Source organism: Pundamilia nyererei, unplaced genomic scaffold (genome assembly GCF_000239375.1).
Source record: "Pundamilia nyererei isolate P.nyererei 1_Seehausen unplaced genomic scaffold, PunNye1.0 scaffold00116, whole genome shotgun sequence".
Classification (NCBI taxonomy): domain Eukaryota; kingdom Metazoa; phylum Chordata; class Actinopteri; order Cichliformes; family Cichlidae; genus Pundamilia; species Pundamilia nyererei.
In genome coordinates, this window is record NW_005187517.1 from 413,032 (window position 1) to 435,105 (window position 22,074).

Consider the following 22,074-nt stretch of genomic DNA (forward strand, 5'->3'; position numbering starts at 1 on the left):
GTTCTTATGCTACACGCCGGGTTATGGGACTATGGGACATCTAGTTTTTTTCTTCTTTTCTAGAACTCAGATTTTTTTCTCAGAATTCTGTAAAAGAAGAAAAAAAAAAAAGACGTTCCCACTTTTATTTCCAGTGGCCCTAATCCTCTTCTGTATTCATTCCAAGCAGTTTCCTGTTTCCTGATTTTTCTGATTTCGTAATATATGAACGTGTCAGGTGCCCAGAAGTGTAACATATCAACGGTTTGTCACTTAGCGTAAAATGTTACACTTTGGGAGTGAGAAAGTGTTGGGTCCCTGCCTCAAACTCATTTTTTCACCCTGTGTTTCTTGGGGATGATATTATTCAGAAAAAAAAAACCCACAACGTTTTTGATGTGTGTATACGTTACACAACAAGTTTGCATTGGAAAAATCTGGAATTTTGTGTTGTTTGCAACGCACTCGGTCTTTAATGATCTTCAATCCATTAGAATTACAAGTACTTATTTCACTTTTTTAAAAATAAAGTTATAGAATTAAAGACAAAAGCTTCTGAGGGGAGGAACTGTGGAAACTACACTTTTGACTCATTGATGGTCATAATGCTTTTTGTCAAAGCAGCAGCAGAGAGATCTGTATTTTCTCACGTTATTTCCTGAGGTGTACAGTAGGCGAAAAAACATTTACTAAAACTTTTATCTTTCACTTGCTGTTTGAACTGAAATGTAACTCTGCTCTGAAGATAATTAAGTCCACTGATTCCACCGATGCAAATGTGAGACTTCAAAGTAAGTAAGGATAAGCACATGCAGTGCTGCACGAGACATCACTGGAAAAACAAGGGGTGAGAAGCCTCCAATGCCAACCAGCCGCAACCAGCGACAGCCAAAAGAAAGTCTTCTGATCGAAACTGCCTCCAAGTGATATACAGTTTCTAAAATCGCCTGCGAAGAAAAGCAGCGCGGCTTCTTTGAGCATAATCTTGTCAACTCGTGAAGACAGTCGTGTCACCTGTGGAGATCCAAGGCACGGCAAACTTTGATAGGCCGTTGCGTCAGCTCCCTTTGTTGAAGCCCCTGTGGTCACGAAAGCCCTACGTGTCCTGAACCCAGAATGAAAGCTGCTCCATTTTAATGTGTTGCTATTAAAACGCACACATGATGGGACCTTGCGCCTGCCCTTGGCACAGAAATGGTGTTATTACTCACTATTACATCAAACCGCTACTCCAGGAAGAGAGAGCGCGAGAGAGCCACGTAAAACTTTGTTTGGCTTTTCTATTTTTTTCTTTTTTTTCTTTTTTTAAACAGTCTTTTAGTTATGGTGCTTTTTGTATGCCGCTGTCGTTACATGTAGTATTGAGGAGGTCTGGTTAATATGCGTCTTATCTTTTAATTTTGACAAAAGTCATGAATTTTCTGTGCGAAACTCAAATGGCTATGAAGTACAAATGAAACTGGTGACACTTTCTTGATATCAGTTGTTAAATCTTTGTCCCCTAACTCATTATCATCCATTATCTATGTGCATATGTTTTCAGAGACGTGAGGCTTATTAAAGTCTCAGTTCGAGGAACGTTTCAGTTTTTATAGTATGATTCATTCACAACTCGGTCTGACTTTAATAGTAACAATTGGTGTGTTCAGACATCATTAGTGCTGTGTGGATGTATTCTTCCGTCTGTATTTGAGTCAGCCTGTTTGTGAATGCGGACGCTTACAGCATGTTTGTTTTATGTTGCCATAAATGTGAAGGAGAAGGTGTGTGAGTGATGTGTTTTCATATTATGGTAATGGTCCAGGTTGTGTGAAACAGACTAATGAATGTCTAACAAGATATAAAAGTAGAAACTTGTATATCTCGCTGTTATTTCTGTGATAAGGAAAGAGAGGGAGACAATATCAGATGTCTTTATTTCTCTTCACTCACACAAGCTTTCTGCCTGTAGCAGATATTACTTTTAACATGGGTGATAACTTTAGAGTCTCTGTGGTTTTTTTTGTTTTTGTTTTTTCAGGTGTATCTGTTATTGTAATTCCTACTTCTGCTCAGTGAAAGTCATTTTGTTGACTTGAATAGTGTAATTAACACATTGGCAAAAAGTGGCTCACTAGCTAAACCGTGCAGTGTTGAATATATGACAGTTGATTGTTACATTTGTCAGTGAAAATAGGCTATGTGGACAGGCCGTTCTTACTTGAAGCTTCAATAAATAGAGGATTTAAGTTTTTGGTCATAATAATTTTAATGTCAAACAGGTTCATTGGTCTCTACTCAGTTCAATTCAGTTTTATTTATACAGCACCGAATCACAACAACATTTGCCTCAAGGCGCTTTATATTGTAGACTCTACAATAATACATACAGGGAGTGCAGAATTATTAGGCAAATGAGTATTTTGTCCACATCATCCTCTTCATGCATGTTGTCTTACTCCAAGCTGTATAGGCTCGAAAGCCTACTACCAATTAAGCATATTAGGTGATGTGCATCCCTGTAATGAGAAGGGGTGTGGTCTAATGACATCAACACCCTATATCAGGTGTGCATAATTATTAGGCAACGTCCTTTCCTTTGGCAAAATGGGTCAAAAGAAGGACTTGACAGGCTCAGAAAAGTCAAAAATAGTGAGATATCTTGCAGAGGGATGCAGCAGTCTCAAAATTGCAAAGCTTCTGAAGCGTGATCATCGAACAATCAAGCGTTTCATTCAAAATAGTCAACAGGGTCGCAAGAAGCATGTGGAAAAACCAAGGCGCAAAATAACTGCCCATGAACTGAGAAAAGTCAAGCGTGCAGCTGCCAAGATGCCACTTGCCACCAGTTTGGCCATATTTCAGAGCTGCAACATCACTGGAGTGCCCAAAAGCACAAGGTGTGCAATACTCAGAGACATGGCCAAGGTAAGAAAGGCTGAAAGACGACCACCACTGAACAAGACACACAAGCTGAAACGTCAAGACTGGGCCAAGAAATATCTCAAGACTGATTTTTCTAAGGTTTTATGGACTGATGAAATGAGAGTGAGTCTTGATGGGCCCGTGGCTGGATTGGTAAAGGGCAGAGAGCTCCAGTCCGACTCAGACGCCAGCAAGGTGGAGGTGGAGTACTGGTTTGGGCTGGTATCATCAAAGATGAGCTTGTGGGGCCTTTTCGGGTTGAGGATGGAGTCAAGCTCAACTCCCAGTCCTACTGCCAGTTTCTGGAAGACACCTTCTTCAAGCAGTGGTACAGGAAGAAGTCTGCATCCTTCAAGAAAAACATGATTTTCATGCAGGACAATGCTCCATCACACGCGTCCAAGTACTCCACAGCGTGGCTGGCAAGAAAGGGTATAAAAGAAGAAAAACTAATGACATGGCCTCCTTGTTCACCTGATCTGAACCCCATTGAGAACCTGTGGTCCATCATCAAATGTGAGATTTACAAGGAGGGAAAACAGTACACCTCTCTGAACAGTGTCTGGGAGGCTGTGGTTGCTGCTGCACGCAATGTTGATGGTGAAGAGATCAAAACACTGACAGAATCCATGGATGGCAGGCTTTTGAGTGTCCTTGCAAAGAAAGGTGGCTATATTGGTCGCTGATTTGTTTTTGTTTTGTTTTTGAATGTCAGAAATGTATATTTGTGAATGTGGAGATGTTATATTGGTTTCACTGGTAAAAATAAATAATTGAAATGGGTATATATTTGTTTTTTGTTAAGTTGCCTAATAATTATGCACAGTAATACTAACAAAAACATTCAGCTTTGATATTAATGAGTTTTTTGGGTTCATTGAGAACATGGTTGTTGTTCAATAATAAAATTATTCCTCAAAAATACAACTTGCCTAATAATTCTGCACTCCCTATACAGAGAAAAATCCAACAATCCAAAGATGAGCAACGACTTTGGCAACAGTAGGAAGGACAAACTCCCTTTTAACAGAAAGAAGCCTCCGGCACAACCAGGCTCGGGGGGGTGGGGCAGCCATCTGCTACAACCGGTTGGGGTGAGAGAAGGAAGACAGAACAAAAGACATGCTGTGGAAGTATGATTCAATGGAGAGAGGTCTATTAACACATAGTGATTGAGAAAGGTGACTGAAGAAGAAATGCTCAGTGCATCATGGGAATCCCCCGGCAGCCTACACCTATTGCAACATAACTAAGGATAACACTATGACGTTTTTGTGATCACTGTCCTTTTATTTAGCTGTTTTCAGCCGGAGGTGACAAGAAAAAATACATTAATAACATCAAAGTCAAAGTAAACTTCTTATTGTCATCTCTGCTATATCCAGTGCAGCATATAGAGAGACGAGAGGACAAGGCTCCGGTTACATCAGTGCAACAAAACCTAATAAATAGACATAAAGGAAGTAAGAAAATATATATATTTTCTTTGCAATACAACATGAAGCTCATTAGATTAGAACAGTGATGGTCTGTGCAAAAAGCCGTGCTTAGCTCCGTCTCTTGTTTTCTCTTCTGGTCTGGCAAAATACTTTGTTGCATCTGTTTACATTCTCTTGCTGGAACTGCAAGATCTCAAAAAAGACAACAAGCATGGCCGGCATGACAGCATGTATTCTGCGATGTCCCAGATCACCAAAGGGCGAGATTACATGGCAAACCCAATCTGATCCAATGACCCCGTAACAGTTAGTTAAGTCTAATCTTAAAATTAAGATTCGATTTTTGACTCAACAGTGGCTCAGTTTTGTATTTGTCGAGGTGGGAATTTCAAAAAATAGCCAAGATATTAAAGGGTTAAATTGGACACACAGCAAAAGCTGCGTTTTAAACTTTCAAAGCTTCACGAACTTCATGCAGTTGCGGGTTAAAAATAGGTTTTTATATGTTTGCATTTTAATGCCAAGCAGTTTCTTAGTGTCTGTGATTATAAACACTAATGTTGTCACACTGTCATTTTAAAATAACACTTTATTGTCGAAATCAGTCTTTCCAAACCAACACTGCTTTCACTATTTACGGCAGGTGTTTTGGTGCATCTTCATAGTACCACCAGGTAAGTGTTCAAAGTCTCTCAATATAAAGGTGATGCCCCTGAAAATAAAAGCCTTTTAATGTTATTGTGATCTGAATCTGAACACAATTCATATTCTCTTTGAAAGTGCTGAACAATGATAAATGTTTCAATAACATTTGTCTCAGACAGTTTAGTTAGCAGAACTCTCGAACCATTTTCTGACCACATAAATACCTTTCCCAGTTTCTATCTGCCCTGCCATGGCTCCCATGTGCTATTGGTTACCATTCAGCCCACAGCAGGATTGTGCCCGCAAATAAAATGTTTGTAGATGCCGGATGACAGACTACGAGGAAACCACTGCTGTAATACTGATGATTTGATGTGGCTACACTGTGGTTAGGCCTGTAATATAAAAGGTCACATCACCACAGAGTGATGCCCCAGTACTTTACCACCAAGTGATTCCCGCTCAGTGGTACTTAAAAGAAGTGGCCAAGCAAAAGAAGAAAAATGTGCAATAAGATTTAGTAGATTGTTTTCCATCCATGTTACAGTATATAATATGTTATATGACCAACAGTGCAATATAATGGTCTAATGCAATGGTTCTTTACTAGCTGTGATGCTTTTCATCATTGTCAAAACTCAAATTCCACATTCCCATTCAAAGCTGCCACTCAGAGTCAGAGAAAATTCAAACAGTATGAAACAATGTCAGACTGCATAATGGGGACATAGCAAAGCTGTTCAGATTGAATGTTAGACTATTAGCTGACCAACTCCAGCATTCAGTGGTTAGTGGTTAGAAGCTGGCAGACTCTATGTTTTAGTAGTATGCATCCTCTAGTGTTTGTGTTCCTCGATCTCAGTCAAACCTCAGTCTGGTTTCTCATGTGGAACAATTACATCTGCTAGTCTTTTGCAGTTATGACTTAAGGCTTGTGTGTTACAGCACAAATGTAGTTCTGTTATATCAGATTACTTTCTTAAAGAATCCAAAACGCCTGAGGTCCGTTTTCAACTTCGGGGTGTCTGTGCTTTACATAACCCAGGGACCGGTGGTTATGTGCCTCTGAATGTAGTCGTGTTGTGTCAAATCACTGCAAACATGAGTCCAAATCTGCCTGAGGTCCCATTTCCACACTGTGGCGTCTCTGCATGCCCAGAGGCTCACTGAGCACTGGTTATCATTTTATGTGTTGCCACGCTTTTATACTTTCAAGATATTTTCAGAGCTTCCAATAGAAATTCATTCTTCCATGTCAGAGGAAATTTTTATAAAAGTGGACAACTAAATAAATATAAGATCCACTGCATTCTTTCATTTATACTAGCTTAAAGGTATAGTACTCATATACATATCCTAATATAGTTCATCTGAGGCAAAACTCCTGAACTTACTGAAGTCTGTTCTATGAAGCACCTATGGTCCCAGTCACACAGCCGTAGAGACCAGTCGTGACCATCTGGCAACTAGCAGTTGCTAGGGTAGAATCTCTTTTCCCAGAACGATTGGCAGGTGGTTACTGGCAATTGCTATGAATTAATGGCTAAAGCCCAATTCACTCAGGCTTAGAGACCAGACTCTAAGTGACTCCACGGGAAGTGCAACTTGCAACTGATTTCACCTAGCAACAACCAGCAACGACTTGCCAACCAGTTGGGGAATATAGTTTTCCCTAACAGCGAGACTTTCCCAGCTTGTCGCCAAACCCTCTCTAGGCCGGTGCGACAGAGGCCTATGGTAGAATATAAGTCATGGAACAATCGGTCCAATATTGGTCCACTGCTTTACATACAGCTGGTTATACCAGTTTCGTGGCTTTGTTGATGTTTTCCTTTCTGAGGAACTCATCAAGCTCAGTGTATGCAGATTCCCTAACACTCTCTCCTAACTCCAAGACGAGTTGGGTTAAAGTTTCACTTAAGTTCTCGTCACTATCAGTGCCTTTACTAATAAAGCTACACATGGAAACATAGAAACATATATACATATTAGCCTCTACAAGATACAGCTACACTATTGTGGTTGCAAATTGTTCAGAATTGGTGCATAAGCTGCTGTGATTTGCTCTGTCTCTAACCCCCTCCGCGTCTCTTACTCAAGTCCGTACTCTAGTACTGTGAATGTCTGTCCACCTTCACTTTAGGTGTTATTACATATAAAAGCTGTATTTTAGAGGAATTCAGACAAACAGATAGAAAATTCTGGGGGAACACCACTTTCTTGGATACTATTAGTTAAAATTATGTTCCCATGCAAGGTTTTTGCCATGGCCATTATGACCATTATGTGTGTTTACGGTGTCATAGTATATGGCCCCATAGTCATCACTGGTCCCTTTCTGAATACCACCCCCACATAATGGTGGAAATCCCTTTAAAAGCACTCTTCTTTCTTTCTCTCTGTTGCTTCTCTGTCTGTGGCCCTGCCAGTGCTTATATCCCAGGGCTGGGTGGCTAGCTGATATTGTGTTTTGTGGTATCATAGCTCCATTCTTCCAAAACCATCTGAAGGCCCATTTCCACACCCCGGCATCTGTTGTCCATATCATACCCTGGAGCTTGATGGCTACTCACTCTGGTCAGTGTTTACCAGCTCTCGTGTTTGTGGTGCCGAGGCTCCGCTGGCGCCTGAGGTTCCAGCATGAGTAAGCTTCCAAATAGTAAGCAGCAAGAATATTCTCTTTCTTACTCCCTCAGTTTACTTTTTTTTTTCTTTCTCGCAGCATGTAGAGGATCCATTTACAAACCCAAACATGCAATCATCCCGTTTCTGGTCATCATAAAGATGCATTCTGTCAATGCAATGTTTATTTCTCTAAAACACGGGATCTCAGTTGCAACAAATGTATGTTTTTTGGTGATGGTGAATATGTGTCTTTATATTATAGAATAACACTGCCAATGGTATTGTGATTTTTCCTTTTGGTTCCAAAGTGTGGCTTGCCTGCTTATCTTTCATCTGTTAGCTTTAATTTAAAAGAGTAAATAGGTAATTAAATTAGCTTAAAAAAAAGATGAAAGGCTTTTAAAAGGTTGGGGGAAAGCCAGAATGTGATAAGTTAAAAATCATATGCAAAACTTTAAATGTTTCTAGTTAAAAAAAGAGTATGTCAGATTTTAAAACTAAGGGATCGACACAAGCAACATATGTTAAAAAGCTGCATCATCTCATTTAACAGCTATATGTACGTTTTTGGGAACTGTGGACACCAACCGTGGTAGTTTTAGACATGGAATGTACTTTTATATTCTTTCTTTGTGTAGGACATCAGCTCAGCTGCTCAACAGTTCAGTGCGCCCCATGTTTTATTTTTTTAATTTCATAATATGGAATGGATTTTATGCGGTGACAGGTCACAGGCACACAGGTTTGGCAGCGTCTTCATGAAATAACCCAGGCGTTTCCTGAATGAGATGTCTGGATGACAACATGTATTTTTTCAAATCGTGTAAATGTTGTGGAGCCCTCATGTTTACACTAATGCATTGCTATACCACTGAAATTTCACTTTTGAGTGGAAGATGACCACAGGCCAGTTTGATGACCACATTACCTCAGTCCATATTAAACAAGAAGCGTCCCAGGACTGCAGACCACTGCTCAGGCAACTGACTCTCTGGGTGTTGTTTAATGCAAGCCCTGAACAATTTAGTAACATTAAGTATACAGAATGTGAAAGAATTCCCTGCATCAATAATTAGAATGCTACCTTTGAGCAAGGCATTTAAACTCCAGCTGTTCTGCCTTTGATTTTCATTTGCTGATTTTTTTCTTTCTTTCTGAAGAACGGTACGAGAAAGGATTTAGATCTCAGTTGATTTGCTCCATGTAAACATTTAGAATTAAATCTTAAATGTCTGGGAAGACAAATTGTTCATCCCCCACGCTGCTAAAATCTCCATTTGTCAAGGTCTGCTGTCGGTTACTGTATGTAGTATAATAATGCCGTGCAGCCATGACGTACCCTGAGTTTGCTTTTCCACACCGCTCTATGTGCTCAGCCAAGCACTGCAGGAGAACCGGGCAATGGACAGATTACACATAATTACCTCGTGATGCTTGTTAGGGATTAGGTTTGCGTGTGCGTGTCTGCTACTGATGTGTGTGAGTGTGTGTGTCGGTGACAACTGCCGTCCATCAGTCACCATATTTGTTTTGTCACACCACACCTGTCCCCGTTACGCGCCATAATCTGGCTAGATAAATCACATTACGGTTCGTCTATGCGACTGAGCGTTACACTGCCGCAGCCCCGTGGACGCAGCCAAGCAGCCATAATAAGTTTCAATTAAGCAGAGATGATGCTGGTTTGCTTCTGTATACCGGTGTTTATGGGTTTTATGCCCTCTCTTTAACAAATTTTCTGTGCTTTTCAAAGCCAAGAGGGTGATTCTTCTTCATCAAAACTAAATCCACAGATGTGGATGACTCAGTTTAAAGTGTGCACATATTTGTGGGGGAGTTTTTCATATCCACTTATGCCCTGATGTTGTCTTAGAGGACCATTTTAGGGACAAATGTAAATGTAGAATAGAGAGAAACAAAAAAAGAATCACTTCATCCTTTCTGATATCTGTCCCCCATTGTCTTGTCTGTGCAGTTATTCCCTGAGACGGGGCCTCGACAAGGCGGAACCAGGGTGACCATCTGGGGGGAAAACCTGGGTCTGCAATTCAGAGACATCCAGACGGGCGTCAAATTGGGGAAGGTGCCCTGTGTTCCCGTTGAAGACGAGTACGTGAGTGCCGAAAGGTAAGTTGAGAGGCAGAATGCACACACACGGTAACTATGCATGCGCAATCAGACAAAAATAGGTGTAAAAAGGCATACATGTACAATATATTGCCAAAAGGATTCATGACCATAGTGTAAAATCAAGCACCAGGCATGCAGACTGCTTCTACAAACATGTGTGAAAGAATGGGTCGCTCTCAGGAGCTCAGTGAGCTCCAGCGTAGTACCATGAGGGGACGGCACCTGTGCAACAAGTCCAATCGTCAAATTTCTTCATTACTAACATATTCCAGCTGTTAGTGGTGGTGGATGTGACTGAGAATGACAGCAACTTAGCCACGTGCTAGGTCAGGTAAAATCACAGAACAGAGGCAGCAGATGCTGAGGAATGGAAGTCGCAAACTTTCTGCAGAGTCAATCACTATAGACCTCCAAACTTCATGTGGCCTTCAGATCAGCTCAGGAACAGCACACACAGAGCTTCATGGAGTGGGTTTCCGGGGCTGTGCAGCAAGCAAAGCATCAGATGCAGTGGTGTAAAGCACGGCACCACTGAACTCTAGAGCACTGGCGACATGATGAATCACGCTTCTCTGTCTGGCAATCTGATGGATGATTCTGGGTTTAGTGGATGCCAGGAGAACAGTACTTGTCTGACTGCATTGTAGCAAGTGTAGAGCTTGATGGAAGGGGGGTTAGATTATGATGTGGGTTTGTTTTTCAGGAGTTAGGCTCTTCTCCTTAGTTCCAGTGAAAGGAACGCTTCATGCTTCAGCATACCAAGACATTTTGGACAATTTGATGCTCCCAACTTTGTGAGAACAGTTTGGGGATGGCCCTTTCTTGTTCCGACGTGACTGCTGCCAGCGCAAAAAGCAAAGGCCATAAAAACATGGATGAGCGAGTTTAGTGTGGAAGAACGTGACTGGCCTGCACAGACTCCTGACCTCAACTCAATGTAACATTTTTGGGATAAATTAGAGCGGAGACTGCAAGCCTTCCCAGACAACACAAAGCTGCTATAGCTGCAAATAGTGGGACAACATCATATTAAACCCTGTGGATTAAGAATGGAATGTAGCTCAAGTTCATATGTGTGCGAAAGCAGACCAGTGAATACTTTTGGCAATATAGTGCATCTAAGCTCACAAAGCCTACAAAGACAGATCAATACATTTGCAGCATGCGGACGACCTAAATGCCTCTCTCACAGAATCAAACATAATTCCAAGGACACGCACAAAGAGGAAGCTGCGGCTTGTGCCTCTCTGATCCTGCCCAATCAAAGGACAGGAAAAAATGTCAACCAGAACACGTTTGTGTATAGGTGCATCCGCGTTCAGCAGCTGAAAAGATAGTGACATCAGGCTTTCTTTTTTTGTGCGTTTGTAAATTCCATCTGTCGTTCCTCTCCATTACTCTCTACATATGCTTTTTCCTTTATTTTTCTCATCCCTCTATACTGACATTTACTCCTCTGCAGGGTCCTACACGGCTGAGGAATTGAGTTCACGCAGATCAAACAGTCTCTCTGAAGTGCAGTTAGTTGGGAAATGATGCATGTTGAGATAGAGGGCATCTCTATTCAAATATTACACACACATCAGTTATTCTACATATTATTCCTGACATCTCTGCACCACTCCCTAGTCAGATACATTTTTCCCTTTTTTTTTTTACTGTCTTTCACCACTCCTGAACTGTAGATTGAGATCTATTGTCTGAAGCATTTTGGTGTCTGCATAAAGCCTACTGTGACCACGTGACTGACCATTCACTTGTTTTTGCACTGCACTGCACTACATACTGTAAATATGTGACAAAATGAGGAATAAAGAAGCATCTGCTTCAACTTCTCTCTCTGTGAACAGAATAGTGTGTCTGCTGAACGACGCAACCGGCTACAGGGTCCAAGAGGCTCAGGTGGAGGTGTGTGTGAGAGACTGCGTCAACGACTACAGAGCCCTGTCGCCGCGGCCGTTCACCTTTGTGGTAAGGATCCCGGCGAGGAGACTTCAATAACTCTTGTGTTATCTTAGCCGCTCCACGAGGGCCGTAACAAGTTAAGAGACGCTCCCACTGCTGAAACACAATTACATAGTGGACTAAATCATAACTAAGTTGATAAAAACTAGAATATTTATATAGATTTTTTTTCCCTCTCTTCTTTGCAGACTCCCTTTTTCACACGTATCCAGCCGTCCCAGGGGCCCATTTCAGGGGGAACTCGTGTCACCATCGAGGGGAGCTACCTCAATGCGGGCAGCTACGTGTCTGTCAGCATAGGACCGCTGCCATGCCAGTTCAAAAAGTAAGACTCCTTTTTTTATTGTTGCTATAAATTTAAAATGTATTAAACTAACCCCCTAAGGAAAACTGAGTGATGCTTAACGTGGTAAAAATAAATTTACACTCAGAGCTGAAAATGCTGAGGATGATGGGAAAAACAAACAGATCAAGCTTAAAGGAAATATGTGCATAAATAAGGATTCTCTGTCTGAAGATTGGTTTTGTGGTGTATTGCAAAAGAAAAAAATAGCATTATCATAAAGATATTACATGCACGTGCAAACATGTAACCAGTATGTCAGACTGGGTTTATTTCTGTGTGTGTGTGTTGTATTAAGCGTGTGTGCATGCTTGTTGCTCGCAGACACTCAGCACCTCTTTGTCTGCTCTCACGCAGGCTTTCCTTAATCTACTGCATGGAGAGAAAAAAAAACATCCAAACTATCACCACAGTTGCTTGCATGTCAAATGTATGGATTAGCCTCAAATAGCTCATCTCTATTGAAGCGAGCGTACGCTAGCTTTGATGTCACACCAGGCGTTTCCGTCCTCACGGTAATCCCGCAGACTCCACTTCACCGCGACTGTTTGCTCACCTCAACTCTGTCTTTATCTGTCACACCCTAACTGTGGGACCGTGTTTGTGGCATCTTGTGAAGATTGCTGGGGCATGGGTTCTTTCTGAATGGGGTTGCTATGGTTACAGGCTGGGGGACTCAGGAGACTGGATATCGTAGATTCTCTATCCTTTTTTTTTCTTTCCTCACACTCTCTCCCTCCCTGTGTGGCTGCTGAGATATAAAGAGGCACAATAGATTCTGCAACACCAAACTGAAGTGCGCTCACATACTTTCTTATACACATGTACTGTACTGTACAAAAGCAGCCACCGCTTAACTGTGCTAAATACATATTAGATAATGTATCTACTGAGGACTGCACGAGGCTGCAATCCAAAATGTTATTTTGGCTTTAAAATAATATTTTGGATTGTAGTGTTTGTCATTGGTACTATTGATTGTTGAGATAATTTTTTTTAATGTAAAAAAAGTAGGTGCTTTAGTTAGTCTTAAACATAATAATAATCATAATCTACTAATAATCTAGTAATAATAATCTAAATCTGGGTGTATCATCTGGATGAGGGAGGTGGTTGATCAGATTGCACCCAAGTACAAGTGCAGTCCACACAGAAGGAAGAAAAAAATCCCCCCTGAATGGAGGCATTATCTGTGCTATCGTTTCCCTTGTCGCTTGAAGTCAACTGCACTTCCGCGAGCCACAAGATCTGATTGTATTTCCAACAGGACTAAAATAAAGCAGTGTAAATACCAAGGGTAAGGACTCACAGAGTTGTTGCAGTTACCTAAATGCTGTCTTCAGACAGGCTGTATATAAAAGATGGACATGCATAACATCACCGAATTTTGTAGTCATGTAGACCGTTTGAAACGTCAGTTGTAGTTTTTTGGGGGGGTTTAAATGACAAATGAGAATATTTAACGGCTCGGTCATATTAAAGTAAAAATAGGACAGCATCCTTCTTCTGACTATGAATATCAAATCTCACTTTCAGCTATTTATTTTGTCATGCCAACAACCATACCAACATTTTGGCCTTCTTGTTATGCTTTCATGAAGGTACATGTTTGCTGGCATGACAAAGTAAATTGGGGAAACTAAGAAGTTTTGTGCTACTGCTGCTTATTGACTTGGATAATTGACCCTGGAGTTTTGGTGTGGCACTACCGATAAATGTACCGGGAAGGCAGGTCCTTTTAAGACACTGGACTAAGAAAAATCCTTTGTTGCCTGGTAATTGCATTGATTTCTTTTTTTTAATTCAGATTTTTTTTCATTTGGCGATTGACTGCAAGTAGCTGCGGCAACCAGCTGATCAGCTGAGTGTGCAACACTTTTAACAGCACCTGACTGCGAGTGGTCATAGATCTGGTCCCAGTCTTTGGAGCAGCTGTTCTAAGTTAACAAGAACACAAGTTCATTGCACAAATTTGGAATAATTTTGTTTACAGCCACTGTTTATCCTTTAGTGTAAATGTATCATAAATAAGAGGGTGGAGTGCTAAGTTAGCTAATGTTAGCAAGCTACATACAGAACATATGAATAAAACACTACAATCAGACACACTACAAAGTTTTCGACTGGGCTGTTAAAATAATAGACCACATCCTATGCCATGTTATTAGTTAAATAACTGCTCCAACAATACAAACACCTCAGATTAAGTGAGGTGAGGCCTAGCAGACAGTTAGCAGCTATAGCCTGACTCTTTCAGCAACCACTTATAACTCAGCCTGCCCACTCAGTCTGTTATTTGTATTAAAGTATAACTTTAATACCACCCCCACCAACCATGCAGTCTTTAGCAAATCAGCTAAAGAGACAAAGATTTTTATTCTATCCAGACTGTAGTTATTTAATTTCTGCTGTTAAGTTAGGCATTTTTGTAATGTGACTCTATGTGGATTGACCTGCTTTTTGAGCTTTTCTCAAGTGGCCATTCTCAAAGGAGCTGTCGTTTTTGACACTTAAGTGTTAGCTTTTTTTTTTTTAGCCCTGTAGGTTGCCACTTGATAGACTGACATAACGGTCTTTAATCCCAGTTGTGTAAGTGGCGACAGATAGTTCCAACTATACATTTGCTCTGTCTTGGCCTCACACATAAAAGCTTAAGTTGTGAACTCTGATTCGTATGTTCCAGGAGGCCGTCAAGCTGATCAAACAGCAGGACTTGGCTTATTTTGTGAGCTGAAGTGCTCTAGTTATAAGCAGAATGATCTAATCAGGCAGTTTACAAGATGAGTTAAAGAGCATGAGATTAATTGGCTTCACAGGACAGACATTGGTAATTACAAGAAAAAGTCATTTAATATGTCATCTCTTCTGCTCGAACCTCTGTATGAAATAAATGTCCTGGCACAAGAAAGAAATCATTGCCTCTTCATTATTACAATTCTTTATTCTATAATTCTGAGTGATTAGGCACTTCTAGCTGCTTGCTAGGGTGCTGCTAAGATTTTTCCTCTGTTAGATGTGAATACTTTCCTTCTCAAACCTAATTTTACTTCTCTTTTATTCCCTCTATATGTGTTCTTGTCCAATAATTCTTTATTAATTAGAAAATTCCTGCAATCGGAAACTTTATTCTGTCAGAAGAAGGGTTGCCACCTTTTCTGGTGAAATAGGTTTTATCTTTTCAGAGCCTGGCAAATGGAAATGTGAAAATACAGCCCTTGATTTGAGCATGTTGACATTAGTTATATAATTTGCTCTCTACTTTGCTGAGACTTGTCCTTGGGCTGGAATCGATTTCCGTCAGCTTTTCCTCCTTCTGTCTGTCCAGGAGGAATGCCCGTGAGATAGTATGCGTTACACCAGCTGGACTGGCCTCGGGCAGTGCCCCAGTCTTGGTGGACATCGATGACGCAGAGCTCAGAAACCCAGAAGTCAAGTTTAACTACACAGAAGACCCCACTGTTCTGAAGATTGAACCTGACTGGAGCATTGCCAGGTAAGCTAATGTGTTGTGTTTGTAAGTTTACAATTTGAGTAAGCAGCATTTTTTTTTTCAAGGGATAGAAACAAAGATGTTGCTCCTAGAATATATCCAAGTGGTTCTGAAGAGGTCCTGTGGGGACATTAATAATAAAACTGAACCTAAATATTTTTTCATGCTGGACTTTTGTCTAGTTCAGATCCCGAATAAATGTTGGCTGGATAATCTCAGCAGCTAGCAGCTGAAAGAAATTACAGTCTAGCTTTTTGCACTACTCCTGTGCTCCAGAAGCATCGCGCTGGCAAATTCGAGGAAGTGTTCTCGAAGCAGTCGGAGCAGAGTTAAATGCAGGATGAGAGCTCTGACAGCTAGTTTAGATGGAGGTAAATTGACGGTGCCTCCGGAGGTTTTTCATCTGGCTCGAGCGAGGCGTTTTCAGCAGAGGAAATGAGCAGCAGCAGAGGCGGCGGCAGCACGGTTTATCTAAAAACAGAAGAGTTTAAGCTCATCGTGTAAAGCGGGTCATTAATGGCTTGATTTTGATTGGTTGATTGAAGTGGCATCTAATACTGATCTGCTAACGATGAGTGAGAAGTAATGCAAACGATGCGCAGATTTCCACAGCCTTTCACACAGCGGCTAAATAAATAAACACTCTGCTCCACTACTCGGCACTGAACATGACAGCAGCATCGCTGGGGAAGGCGCACACAAGCAAACCATTTCACATTAAAGTAGATTTACTGTCAAACGGGGCAGACACATGCACTTATTGGGCTTTATGATGGATACTTAGGCTAGTAGAAACAACTCACTCTCACCCTTGTGGTTTTTCTGGAGCTCCATTACAGCTAAGTAGGGCTGCCACAAATGATTATTTTGATAGTCGACCAATTATTTTTGCGATTAGTCGACTAATCAGATCATCATCCATTGGACGTACAACGTACAGCTTATTGCACCAGCAGGCATCTGCTCTTATATAACTATCATTAGCTTACAGCTTTAAGATTTTAAGGTATGTGCTAACTAAAAATAAAGACAAGATGATAGTTTATTAAATTTTAATGAAATTTGTAGATTGTTTCGGTGAAGTTTAATAAACTCCTTGCTATCTAAAATATAACAGGACACCGGAGTATATTCTCGAGCATCTCACACTTCTGATAGTGTCTTTTGTTTGGATCTTACAAAGCTTCAAACGACGCGTCGACTATTAAATCAGTCGTCGACGATTTTGATAGTCGACGTAATCGTGACTAGTCGACTAATCGTGGCAGCCCTACAGCTAAGATTTATTTCTCTGTGGGAGGTTGTTTGAGTTTGGTGTTACCTGGACTAATCGCAGGTTTTTAATCCTATGTGGGAAGCATATTGTGCCGATTTTTATCGCCAGCCGAAATACACACTGATGAATGGCTCCTACTGGGTTTTTGTGCGGTTTAACTCTGAGAGCTGTGTGGTTAAAACCAGTCAGTTAAAAATAACCTGTTGTTTGGCTGTGGTTAAACTTTATAAGGTAGTACTTTATTTCCTTTCACATATCCTGTCAAAGCCCTGTTCCTTTATGTCCAGAGCAACATTTTCTCATTCTCTTTGATTGAAATTCATTTCGATATTTAAATAGGCAGCAGTGATGCCTTTTTTCTTTTTTTACCCCTTGTTTTTTTTTTACCTGTTCTTGCCTCTTGCTCCTTCTGTGCTCCTCCCTTCCTTCCCTGTTGTTACTCATCAGCAGATTGTAGGAGATAGATGCAGAGCTTGTTAGAGAAAAGTGTTGATGAATCCTGCCCAGTTCCCTTTTGCCCAGTAGGGCCAGCCAAGGAAGCAGCTGAGGCCCAATCACTGCCCTTCCCACCCACTGCGAGGGTTCCTCTGTGAACGTGTGTGTAAAAGCTCAAAACGGGGGTTCTACTTCAGCAAGCTCACTCAGGAGTGATGATCCCACGCAAACAAGAGGCGTGCGCGCACACATACACACAGACGCCCCGCTGATTCCCAGAGTCCCTGATGTTTGGCCCCAGATCCCTCCTCCATCTGGTTCAGAAAACCAGAAAACAACTCATGCTCCTCGGAAACAGCAAGCAAACTGCGATAGACAAAAGTGCGTGTGGCGCTTCCAACCAGTAGGAGCTTTAATTTGAATGATGAATTTCAGCCAGCGATCAGCATCACGTGTCGCTTTAGGTAGAAAGTAAAAAGAACCAGTAAGATGTGATAGTATATCCGTTCGTATCTGCCTTATTGTCTGCCTTTGTGCAGCTACATGCATGCCTGGGGAGCATTATCATTGTGCTTGGGAGATGATAGCGAGAGTGGATAAAAGAGAGTGAAAAGAGAAAGAGAGCAGGGGTGCAGAGAGAGAGAGTGCATTACCATTGTGCTTGGCTGATGATATTCCATTTAGGACAAAGACAGAGCACTTCAAAAATAAATCAATGAGGAGTACTCATCTGGGATACTGGGGGAGATTTATTTGGGTAGTGGTAGAGGTTAGAGAAGCAATTTTGGAACAAAATATTCAGATTTCTTTCTCAAACAGAGAGTAAATACAGCAGATGGCTCGGAGGCTTGCCACTCCTTCATTGAGTACTGCCAGTGTGCCTTTGAGCAAAACTGATTAGTACTTCTACTCCAATATAGCTGCTTCATGGTAACTGTGAAAAGTGGTAGCTGCCAAGGCTAAACGTGTGTGTGCTTAGTCAACAACTTAATTACGAGCAAAAAGGTCAGACCAGGAAGTAGCACGGCAAAGTTTGTCCATGCCAAGCCACCAGCACAGCAGCCGGGCTGCGAGGTGAGCAATTGTTAAATGTCACTTGTGTGTATAAAGTCAAGAAGAGCACTTGTTGGGAATTCTCAAAAGTGCAAGCGCTCAACTGTCTTGTTGGAAGGACTCAAAAATCAGAATCCTGAAAGCTACCTGAGGCTATTTTGCTATTTTCTACAAACTCTTGTAGGACTGATTGTGCACACTAACATACTAGTTAGGAGCAGTAGATCTTTAATTGCTTTTACTTTTTCTTCTTGGGTTTGTATGGTGTTTTAATCAGTCAGTAACATTTGCTACCAGTTGCAGTTTTTTCCAGCCACACAGAGACTGTTGGGCGACTTCCTGCAAACGACTGGTTGCTAGAGAAATGTGTATTTCTTAGCTGGTTGGCCAGTGTTTGCTGCAGGTTGCTAGCAATCACTAGGAGAAACTGGCAAAGAGCAGCAAAGAGGTATACAGTGCTGCACTGAAAATCTTGTGATTAGTCTGGTAACTAACAGATTTCCACAGTTTTCAGGGAAGAAGCAGGTTGATTTAGTGAGTCTAAATCACCACTAAGCTGTAGTTTACTGAGAGGTGCATGCACGGTGCACAGAGGCGTATGTATACCATCGACTGCAGTCTGCTGTAAACCAACGCAACTTTTTCCAGGTACATTTACCCAACATACGAGGGTTAGCAAAAATGGATTGTTCAACACAATAAAATTCAGCAGATTTCTCTATTTGACTCTCTGTTAACTTACCGTTACAGAGTAGCTTGACTGAGCCTTACACGTGTGCTTCAGTGTTCAGTTTCAACTTGCAAACAAGTTTTTAATCATTTACTGCTCCACAAACAAAATCTTGAAAAACTGTTCCGATCCTCCTCTTACTGCCCGACAGTGACAGAAAATGCTAGAGAAAATGAGAAGTAGTCAAAAAGGAAAGGAGTCCAGAGAAAACAAGAGAAGGATGAAGAAAGAGAGAGAAAGACTAACCGCAGTTGCTGGATTTCCCAAGCTACCTGTGGGAGTTTATTCTGATTGTCTTGTTGTCTGTTCCCTGAAGCATGTACCTGAGCTAAAGAGACTCACTTAGACAAAGATAGGAGCAACAGGGACAGAAGGATTCAGAGCAAATACACATCAAGCTGAAGAGGACGGCAGCAGAGGAGAGGGGAGGACAGCCGGTGTTATAAGAAGTGCAGTCTGTCTGCTCCTGTGCTGCATTGGTAGCACAAACTTTAACAGCTAATTAAAAAAATCTGCCTCTTTGAATATCCTCTGGGCTCCTTTCTTAGGTGTCTTCATCTGCCTTGTAAAGACCACAGTAATAATATGCCAGGTCACTTGTTCCTTCTGTTAGCTAAGCGTGGTCCATGTTATATATAATGTATACTGAAGGTACTGGGGCACTGCTTATGCAACAGTGTTTCAGAGCCTCAGATTATTATGATGCTTTGGACTATTTTGCATTCATGAGGTCTTAAGCTAAATATAAATAAATATATAATATAGAAAATATATTAATATATGACACAACAACATTAATCATTTAAATGTAAAGCAGTTGTCCAAACCAATATGCTGAGAGATCAGTCCGTGGCCGTGACACAGAAACTAATTTCTACTCAAAGTGGAATGAAGGAGATTAAAAAAATCATTAAAATAGGTTAGATGGAAGTTTCCTACTTAAATTTCTTAACATTAATTAGAGTCTGCTCAACAGAACAAACTTGATTTGTACAAAATTAATTTTACTACACTGGCAGAGTTTCAGAGTTTCATGGCACCCATCCATAGTGAATTGAAGTGTCTCGCTTCCAGTTACTTAAGCCGAATTTGGCTCTTGAAGAGTACAGCGCTGTAGAAGAAATGACACGAATACTGTATTACAAAAAAAAGAGTTAATGTGTATACTTTGTAAAAGTGTGAGCAATCAGAAAAATATTGGTACCTTTGTCAGCTGTCAAAATACAAGTCAAAGGCTTTATGCTTCCTATAACACCTATAATCGTGTATTAAACATGATAGTGTTATCCAAAGAATGGATGAGATCAGGTATCCTAAGCGAGTAATGGGCAACCTGCCAAAAAAGAAAAAAAGACTCTGAGAAGCTGAGAAGAATAGCCAGGCTCGAAGCCTTTTATATACCTACAATGCAAGAGATGGTACGTCTACCTTTATCATTTACTCCCTGTCTCACCCTATCATTACCGTTTGCCACTATTGTAAGTCTCGCTGGATTAGAGTGAGAGATGAATGTCTCTTGTTAGCCAGCCAGACTCTCTTCCTAAGATATTAACAGGTTCTGTCTCTGCTTCTTTTCACCGTGTTGTTCATTCTGCTGTTGGTGCTTGTACGCCAAGTCATTCTGGATAAGTGTCAGATTAATGCTGACTATGAAAAAGACACCTTGGTATTGCAGAAATCAATGTTAATATGTGGTAACCCACCAGATGAAATGTGCTCTGGCGCACGGTGGAGCGTCACAAAGGAGTACTCGAGGCGAGGGACTAAGGTTTGTCCAATGCCTCAGTGAATTCTGTAATACTATGACAGAATTTGTGTCTGCCTATATGGTATTTATTATATCCTGTGGATGTGCTGCCATGATCAATTGTCTAATCCTGCAGGAAGCCCTTAACTTCCCCTCACTGAACTGCTGTTCATACTAACATAGGAAGAGCCTGCCTTCAGAGCTTCACCTCTCATTCAAGAGACTTCTTCAGTTCTAAAACAACTGGTGGAGACTTCAGGGTAATAAAAACCTATTACCTTGTAGTAGGCATAGAAGAAAGTTCTAGGAGTCACGTTCCATCTAGTGGGAAATGTCTTAAAGCAAACAAAAAACTAAAGAAGTCCTGTTACATTCTCTTCAGGCTCTCAAAACTACCATGATTTAGATGGCTAAGAATCTAGATAGACAAGATCCTGCCTTAATGGGTACACAGGACATGGCACATGTTGCATGTTGTCTGGTTCAGAGACGGGAAAGAGTGTCAGCTTAGAATGCACATAGAGTTTAAAGTCGCCGTCAAAAGCTAAAATTAGTGAATATATTCCTTCTCTTCTTGACAAATAATAAAAAGTCAAAAGAATATTTATTGTGAGAAATTCATCAGCTTGAGTACTCACAAAATCTTTGAATTTGTGAAAACCAACCGTTACCTTGGATCATGGAAGATTTGCAGTAAGATAGCAAGGGTAACGGGAGAAGGAACAGGGAAAGCCTTACAGTTTTATTGGCCATCTGCTGTTAAAACCCCAGGGCTTATAAGTCTGCAAAGATGACTGATCAAGACACACCAAAATATCTTTGTTTCAAGTTGTTCTTTGGGTTAAATCTTTCCAAGATCGAAGAACAGGGGGAAAAGAGTGTAGGGGCAATGAAGCAAATCCCTTCCTCAGCAGTTTCCCCCGACAGAGTTGATACCACCAAATATTCCCAAGCAACAGAGAGTAAATCTGAAAAACACTTGTCTTTTAGGTGTAGATAGCAGAGGCAGCAGTCAGGCTTGGGAATCTCTGAGTGAGAGAATTAGGTGTATTAGATTCTGCATCAAGCCAGCCACACAAAAAGACCCTGAGAAGTTTTTACTTTTATCACTGGCTAGTTGAACTAGAGAATTCACCATGGTATAGAAATATCCTGTGGATATCTGTGTTTTTGGATTTGCAAAAATACCTTAGCATCCAAGTGTGGTTAGGGAGGTATACGATGTTTGTGATTTCTTCAAAATACGTGGTTTTATTCCAGCCTTTTATTTCAGACAGCAGTGATAGGAACTACAATACAAACCCCTCTAGACT

At 41.0% G+C, this 22,074-nt stretch overlaps 1 protein-coding gene across 1 annotated transcript in view; it reads left to right on the plus strand.

Moving 5' to 3' along the window:
- The window catches only part of LOC102194653 (plexin-A1-like), a 166,597-nt gene that overhangs the window by 86,035 nt on the left and 58,488 nt on the right, over positions 1-22,074 (plus strand). Inside the window, exons 11-14 of the mRNA XM_005742072.1 lie at positions 9,568-9,719; positions 11,573-11,693; positions 11,876-12,012; positions 15,356-15,523. Of these exons, the coding sequence (XP_005742129.1) occupies positions 9,568-9,719; positions 11,573-11,693; positions 11,876-12,012; positions 15,356-15,523 (578 nt within the window). The remainder of the gene's footprint in view (positions 1-9,567; positions 9,720-11,572; positions 11,694-11,875; positions 12,013-15,355; positions 15,524-22,074) is intronic.